General features: G+C 36.6%; 1 protein-coding gene across 3 annotated transcripts in view; it reads right to left on the bottom strand.

Annotated features, from left to right (window-relative positions):
* The window catches only part of HHLA2 (HERV-H LTR-associating 2), a 99,038-nt gene that overhangs the window by 22,629 nt on the left and 60,333 nt on the right, over positions 1-16,076 (bottom strand). Inside the window, exons 1-3 of one of the 3 annotated variants that reach the window (XM_027868179.1) lie at positions 7,960-7,990; positions 6,623-6,721; positions 129-482 (exon numbers count right to left, since the gene is read on the bottom strand). In XM_027868179.1, the coding sequence (XP_027723980.1) occupies positions 129-482; positions 6,623-6,692 (424 nt within the window). In that variant the 5' untranslated portion in view covers positions 6,693-6,721; positions 7,960-7,990. Of the gene's footprint in view, positions 1-128; positions 483-6,622; positions 6,722-7,959; positions 7,991-16,076 lie in introns of those variants that run through there. The other 2 variants (XM_027868173.1, XM_027868189.1) reach the window with 2 other exon arrangements.

The raw sequence follows: 16,076 nt of genomic DNA, 5'->3' as shown, positions 1-16,076 counted from the left end.
CATGAGCCCGCAGTCATGTAAAGGACTGGAGGCTCAGACCCCGTGGGTATTCCCAAGGCAATCTCTTGGAGCGTTGATGGGAAGAGGAACCTCTATAGGTCAGAAAATACTTAGAACATTTTACTTACCACCCAACTTCAGCTCTACTTCTATATGCTTGGTCTCAGCTACTGTTGCTGCATAGCAAGTATAAACTCCTTCATCTTGGAGGTTTAACCTCCTAAGTTCTAGTGAGGCATTTCCATTGTTGATTTCATTGAGAAAAAGGGATGTCCTTTTGGCATAATCTGGCTCCTGTTGTTCCAGATGGTCACTCTCTCTGTAGTAACTGTGTACCAGCTTACCCTCTTTCTGCCAATGAATCACTATGCCATGCCCTTTCTCGAATGAGCAAGGAAGGATCACATCTTCATAAAGCCTTCCAACAACAGTAGTCATAGGCTGAGAAAACAGTCTGTTAAAATAAGGAGAAGGAAATCCATCTAAAAGGAAATAGACACAGATAATTGCAATAAGAATGGAAGAATGGAAAACACCAAAAATATCAAGGGCTATGTCAATCCTGAGTAACTTAGCAAAGGTAAACTGAACCATAACAAAAGCAGGAGAGATGGGCTTTGTCCCAAGATAATGAATTTTAAAGGGTAAAAAAAAAAGGAACAAGTGAGCTTAGCACCAAGTTGTCAAGAATAATCAGTTTTAATAGGGAGCAGTCTCTATAGTCACTGTGGTGGAGGAGGCTGTGCTCAGGAATACCACGAATTTGGAGAAGACATCTTCCCAGAATAAAGAAACAGAGCCATTAGATTATATAAATAGAAACTCTCAGGCAACATTCTACTCCCCTTCATACACTAAGTGAGCTTTGAAAGCTATGAAAACCCAACTGTACCTAAGAAGTTGAAGCTGGGTCAGCTAGGTGGTGCAGTGGATAGAGCACTAGCCCTGGATTCAGGAGGACCTGAGTTCAAATTCAGCCTCAGACACATAACACTTACTAGCTGTGTGACCCTGGGCAATTCACTTAACCCCATTGCCTAGCCAAAAAAAAAAAAAAGAAGTTGAAGCTATGACCAGCCCAAGTAGTCCTCATTAGTACACTAAGATTAATATCTATTTCCCCAGTTACATTCTGTCTGCTCACTTTTTGACCCCTCAGTCTTGCAGATCTCATGGTCAATGAGATTCTCTCTGGAGTCTCATGGAACCCAGGCTGGGAAACTGCCACATCAATACCAGTCCTTCCCCCTCACTGCCACTACTAAATTTTGTCTTAATTACTTGTATTATTTTCACATCATGAACTGCAAAGGTAATTTTACCTCTGCTTTTATTGCTTGTGCTGTTTTCCTCTTGCCCCAAGCACCAAAATTGCTAATTAGAGTTCTGAGGGTAAGTCATATTAGACACATTTATAGAGGGTGATTCTAAATCACGTACCATAAGGCTGATAGGTTGGACTAAGTGATCCCTTAAGAGCCCTCTAATTCTAACAGTCTTCTCATCTTGCATATGAAGAAATTTGAGGCCAACAGAGATGAAGTGATTTACCCGGTCACACATTTAGTTAGTGACAGATCTAGGATTAGAACCCAAGACTCTTGACTAATGGTCTCTTGTTTTTTCCACTGTTAATTCTTCTTTTTCTGTATTGTTGTTCTATGATCAGAAATTAAATAGGGATGCCCTAGAAAAATTGTAGATTCTCATTAAATATTTCTTCAACTGAATTGAGCTAACTTTGGCAATTAGGACCAGACTTGAGCATAGGCAAAAGAGATGGTTGCCTAGATGGTGAGATGTGAATGGAATCATTTGTTTCACTTGTCTCCAAGCACCTTCCATGGTCCATGGCTTGCCTGCCATTTTGTTTTCAGAGCACTCCTGTTAACAATGTAAATGTGCTAAGTAGGAGGTGGTAGCACCAATGTTTTCTTGTAAATGTAACAATTTTAGAAACAGCTAGGTAGGTCGTTTAGTGGCTGGAGTATTGAGCTTGGACTCAGGAAGAATCTAGGTCAAATACTGTCTCAAACACTTCCGTGTGACCTAGTAAGTCACTCACCTCTCTTAGCCTTAGTTTATTCATCTGCAAATGTAGGTAATAATAATATCACCTACCTGACAAGAGTCGTTGTTAAGGACAAAATGAGACAGCACACGGGAAGTGTTTTGAAACTTTAAAGCTATATGTGTGTGTAGTGTGTGTGTGTATATCACATATACATATATACATGGATACATAATATATATGAATGTACATAACATTTATATAATATATAATATAACATTATATATGTATAGTATATACTTATTAATAGTATTATTGTTGTTATTATAGACTAATCAGGTTAGACAGAAGAGAACCCCAAGGCAACTAAACACAGAACAGAGACATGTAGAGATATGGTCATGAAAGGTCTGGAGGTAACATGTGGTTGTTGAAAGAGGAAAAAGAAATAAAGGAGAATTGGGAAGACTTCACCTATTCAATAACTTTTTGAAGACTAAAAAATTCAGGCAAAAGAGCTAGGATTCTTTCATAGGGTACAAATGGGGGGAACTGTAGTTAGTGAGCCAGTTATTAAAATTTCAGATTGAACATTTATGCCTTGAAAATCAGAAAACACTACAAGTCAGGGCTTAATTTATTATTTTGTTGATTTCTAGACAAAGTGATGGAGAAAATATTAATAATGCAGATTAAATTTTAAAATGTCATGATTACCTTTTCTTTTTGGGGAAAAAATGGTTCTTAAACATTTACCAGCATGCCTTTGGGAATACATATGGAATTCTAACCCCCTTGATTTTCCTTTCTCCCTGCAAAAACCTTAAATCATCATTCCAAAAGAGAATAGTCTTCAATAGCCAGAGTCTACGAAGTATTGAGAATTTCTGAGACTGCAAGGTAATTTGTAGTAGCACTAGGGTGCTGAGGGTGAAATCAAGAAGACCTAGGTTTAGATCCTGACTCAGATATATACTCGCTGTGTTGCTTAACCGCTCTAGGTCTCAGTTTCCTCCTCTATAAAATAAGGTTAATAACACCACCTACTTCAATATTGCTGTTACTGTGTGCAATGTTCTCCTGGTTCTGTTCATTTTACTTTGCATCAGTTTATGTAAGTCTTTCCAGGTTTTTCTGAAAGCATCATGCTTGTCATTTTTTATAGCACAATAGCATTCCATCACAATTACATACTAAAGCTTGTTCAGCCATTTTCCAATTGATGAGCATCCCCTCAATTTCCCATTTTTGCCACCACAAAAAGAGTTGCTATGAATATTTTTGTACATACATGTCCTTTGCCTTTGATCTCTTTGTTTAGTAGTGGTATTGTGGGGTCAGATGTGTAGTTTTATAGTCCTTTCTGCACAGTTCCAAATTGCTCTCCAGAGTGGTTGGATCTATTTGTAACTCCACCAACAATGCATTAGTGTCCTAATCTTTCTACATCCCACCAACATTTTTCATTTTCCTTTTCTGTTATATTAGCTAATCTGATAGGTGTGAGGTGGCACCTCAGAGTTGTTTTAATTTATATTTTTCTAATTAATAGTGATTTAGAGCATTTTTTTCATATTACTATAGATAGCTTTGATTTTTTTCTGAAAACTGATTTCATATCATTTGATCATTTATCAAATGGGGAATGACTCATATTCTTATAAATTTCACTCAGTTCATTATATATTTGTGAAATGAGGCCTTTATCAGAGAAACTTGCTGTTAATTTCCCCGCCCCCCCCCCCCATTTTCCTGCTTTCCTTCTCGTCTTGGCTGCTTTGGTTTGTTCGTGCAAAAACTTTTTAATTTGATATAATCAACAATATCCAATTTACATCCCATAATGGTCTCTATCTCTTATTTGGTCATAAATTCTTCTTATCCATGAATCTGACATGCAATATAGTCCCCTAATTTGCTTATGATATCACCTATTATGTTTAAATCATGTTCTCATTTTGACCTTATCTCAATGTACAGTGTGAGATATTGATACCTAGTTTCAGACAAAGTGTTTTCTAGTTTTTTCAGCAATTTTTGTCAAATAATAATTTCTTGCCCCAAAATCTTGGATCTTTGAGTTTGTCAAACACTAGATTACTATGGTCATTTACTACTGTGTATTGTGTACCTAATCTATTCCACTGATCCATTTCTTAGCCCGCACCAGATTGTTTTTATGATTACCTCTTTGTAATACAGTTTGAGATCTGGTACTGCTATGCTACCTTTCTTCACATTTTATTTTCATTGATTCCCTTGATATTCTTGACCTTTTGTTCTTCCAGATGAATTGTTTTAATTTTTTCTAGCTCTATAATTTTGGTAGTTTGATTTATGTGGCACTGAATAAGTAAATTAATTTAGGTAGAATTGTCATTTTTATTACACTGGCTTGTCCTACCCATTAGCAATTAATATTTCTTCAATTGTTTACACCTGACTTTATTTGTGAGAAAAGCATTTTATAATTGTGTTCATATAGTTCCTGGATTTGTTTTGGCAAGTAGAATCCCAAGTATTTTATACTGTCTGTAGTTATTTTAAAAGGAATTTCTCTTTTTATCTCTTCTTGCTGGGTTTTATTAGTAGTATACAGAAACGCTGATGATTTTTGTGGGTTTATTTTTATATCCTGCAACTTGGCTGAAGTTATTAATTATTTCAACTAGTTTTCAGTTGATTTTCTATACCAACATATCATCTGCAAAGAATGACAGTTTTCTTTCTTCTTTGACTATTCTAATTCTTTCAATTTCTTTTTCTTGTCTTACTGCTATAGTGAGCATTTCTAGACTAATATTGAATAATAGTGGTGATAATGAGTATTCTTGCTTCACCCATGATCGTATTGGAAAGTCTTCAAGTTTATGTCCATTACAGACAATGTTTGCTGATGATTTTATATAGATACTACTTAGCCTTTTAAGGAAAGCTCCATTTATTCCTACATTCTCTACTGTTTTTAATAGGAATGAGTGTTATATTTTCTCAAAAGCTTTTTCTGCTTTGATCAAGAAAATTGCATGAGTTTTGTTGATTTTGTTATTGATATGGTCAATTATGTGGACAGTTTTCCTAATATTGAAGCAACCCTGCATTACTGGTATAAATCTCACCTATTCATAGTACATGATCTTTGTGATAAATTGCTGTAATCTCCTTGTATTTTATTCAAAATTTTTGCATCAATATTCATTAGGGAAATTGGTCTATAGTTTTCTTTCTCTGCTTTTCTCTTCCTGGTTTAGATATCAGCACCATATTTGTGTCATAAAAGGAATTTGATAGGACCCCCTTCTATGTCTTCTTCTCTATGTATTTTAACAGGGAATCCCCCAGGCCTAGAATACTTTTCCTTCTTATTTCTGTCTCTTGGCTTCCTTCAAGTCCCAGCTAATATCTCATCTTCTTAAGGTGCCTTTCCTAATCCCCCTTAATGCTAGTGCCTTTCCTCTGTTGATTATCTCCAATTTATCCTGCATATATTTTATTTGTGCACAATTATATTTTATTTCCCAAATATGACATTTTTTAACCTTTCTTCCTATCTCCAGAGCTTAGAACAATTACTGGTGCTAGGTGCTTAATACATGCATGTTGATTGCCCTGACATGTTAAATAACTGTCTTATATTCTACATTTAGGAATAAGTCTGCCAGAAACAATTTTATTTAATATGATTTATTTAATATGATTCTAATATCTGAGCTACTTCTATCCTAGAAAAAAATGCTCATAGTTCCCCCAAGCCCTCCAATAATTTGATGTAACATTTATAGAAATCTTGAACAAGAAAAAGATGATAAAATGTCAAAATATAGTTTAGGATTGACTTCCAGAATAGTCACAACTCAGTTCCTTCCTGGACCATTTACCTCAAGGATTAAAAAGGATCTCTTCCCTGAATTTTAATGATCAGTATCATCCTTCAGAATGGAGAAGGGTGGTTCTTAGTAACAATAACTTTAGCACATAGACAAAATAGGGAATGCCTAGATGGGTCAATAGCTCAGTCACTTCAAGGGATGGAGCAGGAAATGATCTAGAGCAATGGTTTCAAACTCAAAGGGTTGGGGGTGCTAACGAACTATACATGTGGGAACATATTAACTGAGAAAATCACATATTAACATGATCTATGTTTTACTATATTTTTATTTATTTTGTTAAATATTTACCAATCCCATTTTAATCTGTTTCAGCTACTTCCAGAGTGCCTGTCTAAGCTCATGGAATCATATGATTGATACCACTGATCAAGAGGTAGTCTTTGTTCTAGGTTTTGGTAACCATTCTTAATCCATTTTCCCAAGAAAGGCATTTTGTTATTAACTTAGCTTAACTAATCTTCAAAAAGGCAGTTTCAAAGGGCTTTTAGACCAAAGAAATATGATTTTTTAGTATTTTCAGTTTTACTAAAAAAAGGGGGGGGGGTTTCATGTTTCCCCAACTCTTCAGAGGATTATTTTTAAATATGTAAAATAAAATACACAGGATTACAAAAAAAATTAAATAGTTACAAAAATATTTTCAAAACTGATCCCAGGTTAAGAACCATCCCCTTCTCCAATACATGATTCACTCTCTGTATGCAATAATAAAGCTTACCATCAAATCCAATCAGAGGTTGTACAAGAACAGTCAAAAGATAAAGATTAAGTAGTGACTGCACCTTCATGATTTCCACAGGACATATTTGTTAAGCTCCTGAAGAAGCAAAGCAAAGCAAATATCTTTTAGAAAGGAATGATCACCTGGAATCACTTCATACAATCTACTCTAGTCACCTAACCAGCATTTATTAAGAGCCTATTATACGCCAGGGATTATGTTAGCAGTAACTTCTGTAATCCTTTATTTCATGTGAGAGACCCAAAAGAGTTGTCCTAGATTTGAAGAATTCTTTGGGTCTACATTCCTCAAGAACCTTAGTTATGCTGGTTAGACTGGAAAATAGTATGGCAGAAACTAGGTATAGATCAACATCTCACACCACATGGCAAGATAAGGTGAAAATGGGTACATGATTTACACATAAAGGGTGATATTATAAGCAAATTAGGAGAACGTGGAATAGTTTATCTGTCAGATTTATGGATAAGGGAATAATTTAGGAACAAAGAAAATATAAAGAGCATTACAAAATGTAAAATAGATCATTTTAATTATATAAAATTAAAAAGGTTTTCCATAAACAAAATCAATGCAACCAAAAGCAGCAAACTGGGAAAAAATATTTTGCAACAATATTAATCTCTGATAAAGGCTTCATTTCTCAATAATATAGAGAACGGAGTCAAATTTATAAAAATACAAGTCATTCCCCAATTGATAAGTGGTTAAAGGATATGAACAGGCAGTTTTCAGACAAAAAAATTAAAACTATTTATGATTATAAGAAAAAAATGCTCTAAATCATTATTGGTTAGAGAAATGCAACTTTAAACAACTTTTGAGGTACCATCGCACACCTATCAGAGTGGCTAATATGACAAAAAAGAAAGTGTTGGATGTTGGAGGGGATGTGGGAAAACTGGGACACTAATGTACTGTTGGTGGAATTGTGAACTGATTCAACCATTCTGTACAAATTGCAATTTGGAGCTATGCCCAAAGGACAATCAAACTGTGCCTACTCTTTGATCCAGCAATACCACTACCAGGTCTATATCCCAAAGACATCCAAAAAAAGGAGAAAAGACTTATTTGTACAAAAACATTTGCAGCAGTCTTTGTTTGTGGTGGTTAAGAATTGGAAATAAAGGGATGGCCATCAGTTGGGGAATGGCTAAACAAGCTGTGGCATATGATTGTAATAGAATATTATTGTGCTGTAAGAAATGACAAGTGGGGGCAGTGAGGTGGCGCAGTGGATAGAGCACTGGCCCTGAAGTCAGGAGGACCTGAGTTCAAATGTGGCCTCAGACCAAACTCTTGACACTTACTAGCTGTGTGACCCTGGGCAAGTCACTTAATTCCAATTGCCTAAAAAAAGAAAAAGGAAAAAAAGAAATGACAAGCAGAAAAACCTGGAAATACTTACATGAACTGATACATAGTGAAGAGAACAGAACCAGGAGAACATTGTACACAGTAACAGCAATATTGTTCGATGAAGAACTGTGAATGATTTGGCTATTCACAGCAATACAATGATCTAAGACAATCTCAAAGGACTAGTGATGAAGCCTACTATCCACCTCCAGAGAAAGAAATGGTATTGATTGAATACAGACTGAAGCATGCTGTTTTTCACTTTCTTTCCTTCATTTTTTCCCTTTTATTTCAGTCTTCTTATATATAATGACTAATATGGAAACGTTTTAGATAAAAAGAAAGAATCTTAGTTCTCAAACCCCCACCAATTAAATGATTTATTTTCAAGCCAACCAGATGGCAAGATTAGTTCAAAGTCAATGCATTTAATGAAATATTATAGCAAGAAAAATAGTGATAGAACATTTCCCTCCTTAAACCCAGAGTCCAATCTACCACAAATACACCATCAGTAGAAGTGTGAGTATACATCATTATACTATATGACTCCTTATGGGCAATGACCTGTGCAACCAGCTTCTGGGATTCATTTCTTCAGGGTCACCACCTTGACACTTTGACTCCAGTCTGCTGAGACAGAGGTGTCAAACTCATATAGAAATGGATCCCTGTGGGCCACATGTAGACATAGTTTTTTACTTAAAATTTTTGCATTAATATTCATTAGGGTAATTGGTCTATAGTTTTTTTTGTTTTTGATCTCTATGGTTTAGATAACAATGATATTTTTGTCATAGAATTAATTTGGTAGGGCTCCTTCATCTATTTTTAAAAACATTTATATAGTATTAGAATTAATCATTCTTTAAATGTTTGGTAGAATTCTCTTGTAAATCCATCTGGTCCTAGAATTTTTTTTTCCTTAGGGAGCTCATTTCTGACTCATTCAAGTTCTTTTTCTAAAAAAGGGTTACTTAAACATTTTATTTCCTCTTCCATTAATCTGGACAACATATATTTTTGTAAATTTTCATCCATTTTATTAAGTTTTATTGGCATATAGTTGGGCAAAATAGCTTCTCATAATTGCTTTAATGTCATTTTCATTTGCTGTGCATTCACTTTTCATTTTTGATATTGGTAATTTGGTTTCCTGCTTTAAAAAAAAAAAGCAAATTAGCCCACAGTTTTTCTATTTTATTGGTTTTTTTCTTCAAAAAACTAGCTCTTAGTTTTATGAATTTGGAGATTTTAATTTTTTTTTTCATTTTATTAATCTCTTTTTTGATTTTCAGGATTTCTATTTTGGTATTTAATTGGGGATTTTTAATTTGTTCTCCTCCCATTTTTTTTAGTTGCATACCCAATTAATATATCTGCTTTTTATCTCTTTTATTAATGCAAGTGCTCAGAAATATAAAATTTCTCCCAAGTATTCCATTGGCTGTATCCCACAAATTTTGTTATGTTGTCTCATTGTTGTCATTACCTTTAAATGTATTTATTGTTCCTATGATTTGGTCTTTGACCCACTCGTTCTGTAGGATTAGATTATTTAATTTCCTATTGATTTTTATCCTATGCTTCAAAGGTCCTTTATTGAATATAATTTTAACTGTATGGCCAAAAATGTGCATGTAATATTTTTGGCTTCTATGAATTTGTAAGAGTTTTGTGCCCTAATAAATGATCAATTTTTGTGAAGATGCCATGCACAGATGAGACAGATATATTCCTTTCTATTCCTCTTCAGTATTCTCTAGAGAGCTATCGTATCTAACTCTTCTAAAATTATATTTATCACCTTAACTTCTTTCTTATTTATTTTATGGTTAGATTCATCTAGGCCTGAGAGGGGTAACTTGAAGTCCTCTACTAGTATAGTTTTACTTTTCTCTTTTCTCCTGTAATTCATTTAACTTTTCCTTCAAGAATTTGGATGCTATGCCACTGGTGCACATGAGTTCAGTATTGATATTATTTCATTGTCTATGGTACCTTTTCACAAAACATAATTCCCTGGAATATCTCTTTCAACTAGGTGAATTTTTGCTTTTGCTTTGTCTGAGATCATCATTGCTATAACTACATTTTTACTTCACTAGAAGCATAATAGATTTTGTTCTGCCCCTTATTTTAAGTCTGGTGTGTGTGTGTGTATGTGTGTTTCTGTTTCAAATGTGTCTCTTGTAAACAATATTGTTGAATTCTAGTTTCTAACCCCTTCTGCTATCTTTCTCCATTTTATAGGTGAGTTCATTCCATTTTATGGGTGAATTCATTCATATTCACAGTTATAATTGCTGACTCCAGACAGTTCCTGCTTTATACAAATTCAACTTCCTGGGAGGCAGGTGGCAAAACCCTGCACAGCCCCTGCCTCTGGCTCCTACTCCCAGCAGAAGGCAGCAGGGGCAGCAGTGCCAGTGCAGCCTTGTACCAACAGTCTTCTGCTCCAGGAACTGAGGCTAATCCAGCTGCAGGGAGCCTCAGAGTCATGGAGGGGGCAGGGCCATGCAGAGCCCAAGGAGGGGTGGGGGAAGTCTGCAGAACAGAAATGGCTATGTATATTTTCCTTCTTCACATTCTCTTCTAGTTATTTTTCTCTTTTTTACCCTATCTCCTCCTCAAAAGTCTGTTTTGCTTCTAGCCATTGGTTCTCTTAATCCACCTCCTTTCTCTTAGCCCATTCCCTCTCCTACTTCCCAGGATTATTTCAATTTCAACTTTGCCTTCTGGTTCTGAGATATCTGGGTAATTTTCTTTTATAATCTGAAATAAAAGTTGGGATCAAGACCATATCCAGTTGATAAAACCCAGCAGAATGTGAAGATTAAACTCTTTCTCTCTCTTTCTCTCTCTCTCTCTCTCTCTTTCGTTCTTTCTCTCTGTCCAGACAACTATTTAGGATTTAGCAATTAGGATTTAGGGTTAGCAATTGCCACAATCATCTATGGTTTAGCAAAAGAATAAAGGGTAAAGAAATCAAAGTCATTCCACCTAGCCTGAATGGCTGCCTTTATTACGTATATCTGTCAGCAGCAAAACTGCAGCTGTGGGGTTTTTTTGTTTGTTTGTTTGTTGGTTTTTGTGGTTTAGTCATGTCTGACACTTCATGACCTCATCTGGGGTTTTCTTGACAAAGGCACTGGAATGGTTTGCCATTTCTTTCTTCAACTCATTTTACAGATGAGGAAACTGAGGCAAACAGGGTTAAATGACTTGCCCAAGGTCACACAGATAGTAAGTGCCAGATTTGACTTAATGTGACTTTTTGTTGACTTTCCCTGTTTAAAATTTAGTTTGGTGCTTTCTGTGGTCATTTTGTAAAATAGCGTTTGGGGCAGACTTGTCAGTTATGACCTTTCAATCCCACGTCTTGATGCTGCCCTCCCTCCACCCATACTGACTTAGAAAAACCACAAATTAACATCTATGTTTTATTTTATATTTATTTATTTATTTATTAAACATCTCCCGATTACATTGTCATCTGGTTCAAGCTGCACTCAGGAGTTTTGTGAGCAGCATGTGGCGAAGTGTGTTATGACTTTGACACCCCTGTGCCCTCATGCTGTAACTAGAATTCAAAGCCCCTAGTTACATCCTACTGGCTTTTCCATGAACAAGATACTCCGTATCTTGACCCTGGGCATTTTCTCTGCCAATCCCCCATACCTAGAATGCTGTCCCTCCTCCACTGCAACTACTGACCCTCCCCTCCAGGCTCCTTGAAGTCCCAGCTAAAATCCTACCTTCTATAGGAAATCTTCTCTAACACCTCTTGATTCCAGCTCTTTCCTCTCAATTATTTCCTATTTCTCCTGTATAGAGTTCATTTTGTATATATTTGCTTGCATGTTGTCTCCCCCATCAGATTGCAAGTTCCTTTAGGGCTGGTGCTATCTTTGCTTCTTTTTGTATCCCCAGAGCTTGGCACAGTGCCTAGCACAAAGTAGGCACTTAATAAATGTTATTCAATTGAATTGAAAAAATATTCTTCATCAAGATGGATGCCACAGCCTGGAATGATGGTGCATGCCCATAATTCTGGCTACCAGGGGAGTCTGAGGCTGCTGGATTGCTTGAGCCTGGGAGTTCTGACCTGCAGCCATGCTAAAGACAATTCAATGTGTGAGTTTCTTTCAGCACCTGTATAGTAAAGTCCTAATTGGGGAGGGGGAGTCTCTGTGCCTTAGAAGGGCAAACCAACCTTGCTGTCATTCAGTCATTTCAGTCATGTCTAACTCTTTGTGACCCCATTTGGAGTTTTCTTGGCAAAGATACTGGAGTGGTTTGCCATTTCCTTCTATAGTGCATTTTACAGATGAAGAAACTGAGGTAAACAGGGTAAAGACTTGCCCAGAGTTACACAGCTAGTAAATGTCTGAGGCCAGATTTGAACTCAGGAAGATGAATCTTCCTGACTCCAGGTCTGGTGTTCTACCTATCCACTGTGCCACCCAACTGACCCCAATCCAACCCAGATCAGTATAAATAAGCAAATAAAAAATGAATAAATACATGGATAGATTGATAGATAATTAATAATAGGTAGAAAGTAAATAGATAGAAGATAGAAAAATAAATGGATGTCTTGAAACACTGTTAAGTTTATGGCCTAGATTTACAACTTCAGCACAGTGGGTTGATTCATGGCCTAGGAACTGCTCCTGAAATGTAGATGTTTGTGTCTCACTTGTATGCTGATTTAACCCAATCCAATTCAATTCAATTCAACATTTACTAAGTGCCTATGCTCTGCAAGGAACTGTGACAGGCAATTACTGAAATAAAGACAGAAAAGAGAATTGACATTCAGTCCTGAGCAGAGAGTCAAATCTGGCCTCAGACACTAGCTGTGTGACCTTGACATGTACAAGTTGCTCAGCCTCTGTTTGCCTCAGTTTCCTCAACTGTGAGAGGGGTACAGTAACAGCACCCCCTTACACGGTCGTTGTGAGGATCAAATGAGATAATTTTTGTAAAACCCTTACTTAGCACTGAGCCTGGCATAATCTAGACGTTATATATGTACTTATTCCCTTCTTCTTCCCCCTTCCTTACCTGTAAAATGAGGAGTTTTGACTAGATTACTTCTAAGGTCTTTTTTTTTAACTCTAAATCTTGGTTTTTCAGTATGAAATACCAAATGTGTGTGTTTGTTTGTGTGTGTGAGTTTAGGGGAGTGGGTGGCAAGTGAAAGAGCCACAAGGAAGAAAATATCCTAACGTCGGTGCTCCTTTGTTAACAGAAACATCCAAACGTTATGTTTGTTATGTTTCCATCACATAATATTCTCCTCCTCACCTCAGCCACTGCAAACTTTCCCTTTCTCCTGTGATTCTTAATTGAACTTTCAGTTACTAAAACTAACAATGTATTGTCTCCTCTTGTTTAAGGTTGACAAATCTTCCCAAGTGACTTTTAGCTAGTAAAAAGCAAGCCGTGCTGTGATCAATGTATGGCTCTACCTAGCAGTCAGGGCCCTGGGCATGTGGTGGCATTCAAAGGCTGTACTCTCTACCATCCTCTGTTACTTTCCCGGGTTCTTCTCTAACTAGTCTAGAATGTTCATAGTTTTAAATTTATTTTTAAAATTTAATTAATTAGTGGTTTTTAATTCAATTTTTTGAGGGGTGGACCAACTAGGTAGCACAGTGAATAGTGGGCCAGGCGGAAAGTCAGGAAGACTCATCTTCCCGAGTTCAAATTTAGCCTCAGACACTGATTAACTGTGTGACCCTGGGCAAGCCACTCCACCTGTTTGCCTCAGTTCCTCATCCATAAATTGAACTGGAGAAGGAAATGACAAACCACTCCAGTATCTTTGCCAAGAAAACTTCAAATGGGGTTATGAAGAATCACACATGACTGAAAAACGACTGAACAGTAAACAGAATTTATTTTTGAATTCATTTTAAAATTTCAAGTTCCAAATTCTCTCCTTCCTTCCAGCTCCTCCCCCACCCACTGAGAAGACAAGCAATGTGATTCCTATTATATATGTTAAGTTATGCAAAACATATTTCCATATTAGCCATATTGCAAAGAAAAAGCAAGAAAAATGTGGAAAGTGGAAAAAAAATATGCTTCAGTCTGCACATAGATTTCATCAGTTCTCTTGGGAGTGTGATTTAATCAATTTCCCTGAACTTCTATCCAGATCAGGTCACTTCTTTTAATCAATCAATTAATCAACAAGGATTTATTACCTATTATACACTAAGTATAATTATACACTAAGCTCAAGCTAAGTACCAGGGATAAAAAGACAAAAGTGAAAGAGTCACTGCTCTAAAGGGGCTTACATTCTATTAGTGGAGACAACTAGACATATTAGTGGAGACAACTAGACAAGTTAAATACAAAATAGAGTGATGTGAGAGTAGGGGGTGGGTGGGGCAGAAATGGATACTAGCAGATGAATGGAGCAGGAAGGCTTCTTACAGAAGGCATACCTTGAGTTTAGTCTGAAGGAAATAAGGGATTCTAACAGGTAAAAGAAAGTAAGGAATGCATTCTAGGCATGTGGAAGAGCTAGGACAATGGCATAGAGGGAAAGTGGGTTGTTCTTTAGAGAGAGTAGTTGAAGAAGGCATAGTTATTTTCAAGAAGATACTTACTTCAAGTAAGTTGATGCATTGACATCAACATTGCTATAGTTCTGTTTGGTAAATCAAAAACCCTAAACTTGGACTATGTGTCTTTATTTTACTTTGTGGTGATATTTCATTTTTTGTTTCATTATTATTATAAAATGTAAGTTCGACATTGCTTGGGTCAGAGGGTATTTTTATTAGCAGCTTGTATCCAATATGAAATGCTCTTATATTAATAAATTGATTCTGCCAGATTTTGGCTAAAATGCAAAATATAAATTGTTTTCTTCCACCCACTGCAGCCAAGGAGAGTTTAGGACTGGATGTTGTAGGTAACTGTGCCAGATTCCTTAGGGGTTGCTCCAGTAGTCATCTGCATAGAGATAATAATTGAAACCATGAGTGCTGATAAGGTCACCAAGTGAGGGAATGTAGAGAGAAAAGAGAATGAGCCCAAGTCAGTGCCTGAGGGAACCCTATTGATATGGATTAAAAACTAGTAGAGGAGACTGATGAAGAATGCTCATATAAAAAGGAGAAAAACTAAGAAAGCATGTCATGGAAATCCAGAGGAGAGAGGTTTCAGGAGGAGAGGGAGGGGATGGATTTAGCAGTGTCAAATGCTGCAGAGAGGTCAAGAAGGTTGTGGACTGAAAAAAAAATCAGATTTGGCAAGCAGTAGATCACTGGTGACAGAAAGCTTTCAGTTGATTGACGAGGTCAAATGTAAGGCTGCAAAGGGTTGAGAAGTCAGTGAAAGGAGAGAAACTAGAGGTAATAAATTTTGATGACTTTTTCTAGGAGTTTTGTTAATAATGGAAAGAGAAATAGGAGATGATACCTTGGGGACCTAGAAGGGTAAGTGAAAGTTTTTGTTTGTTTGTTTGTTTTTTAAGGATGGGGGAGATAGACATATTTTCCAGGGAAGGATCCAGTAGATCCATAGAGAGATTAAAGATAAGAGAAAATGGGTGACAACAGGGGGTAATTTCCTGGAGAAGACAGGAGGGGATGGAAGGGAGTAAATGCAAAGGGGTTTACCTTCAAGAAAAGAAGGGCCAACTCTTTATCAGAGACTGGAAGTTGATGTAGAAAAGGGGAGAAGGGAGGGATCATGGTGGATGGCCTCCATTTTCTCAGTGACGTGAAGCAAAATCCTCTGTTGAGAGCATGGGAAGAGGAGGAGTATAAGACATTGGAGGAGAAGAGGTTTGGAATAGTTACTTTGGAATCAATTACATAGAAAAAGAAACCTACCCTGCCACAGTGAAATCCCAATTGAGATCAGATAACATGAATTTGTAGGGGATCCAGTGAGAGTAACTTCCTCCAGCTCCATTCAATGGCACATGAGTAGGGACAGAGGGGGCTGACCGTGGGAGTAATTCAGGTTTGAGGTTTAGCAAGGTATGGGTGGTACTAGTGTGAGGAATGCTAACAGTTTGGTTCCCACAGAATTGATA

The sequence above is a fragment of the Vombatus ursinus genome, unplaced genomic scaffold, assembly GCF_900497805.2.
Source record: "Vombatus ursinus unplaced genomic scaffold, bare-nosed wombat genome assembly UNPS02001419.1, whole genome shotgun sequence".
Taxonomy (NCBI): domain Eukaryota; kingdom Metazoa; phylum Chordata; class Mammalia; order Diprotodontia; family Vombatidae; genus Vombatus; species Vombatus ursinus.
The sequence above is the reverse complement of the archived record's forward strand: the minus strand, read 5'-3'. Positions and strand labels throughout refer to the sequence as shown.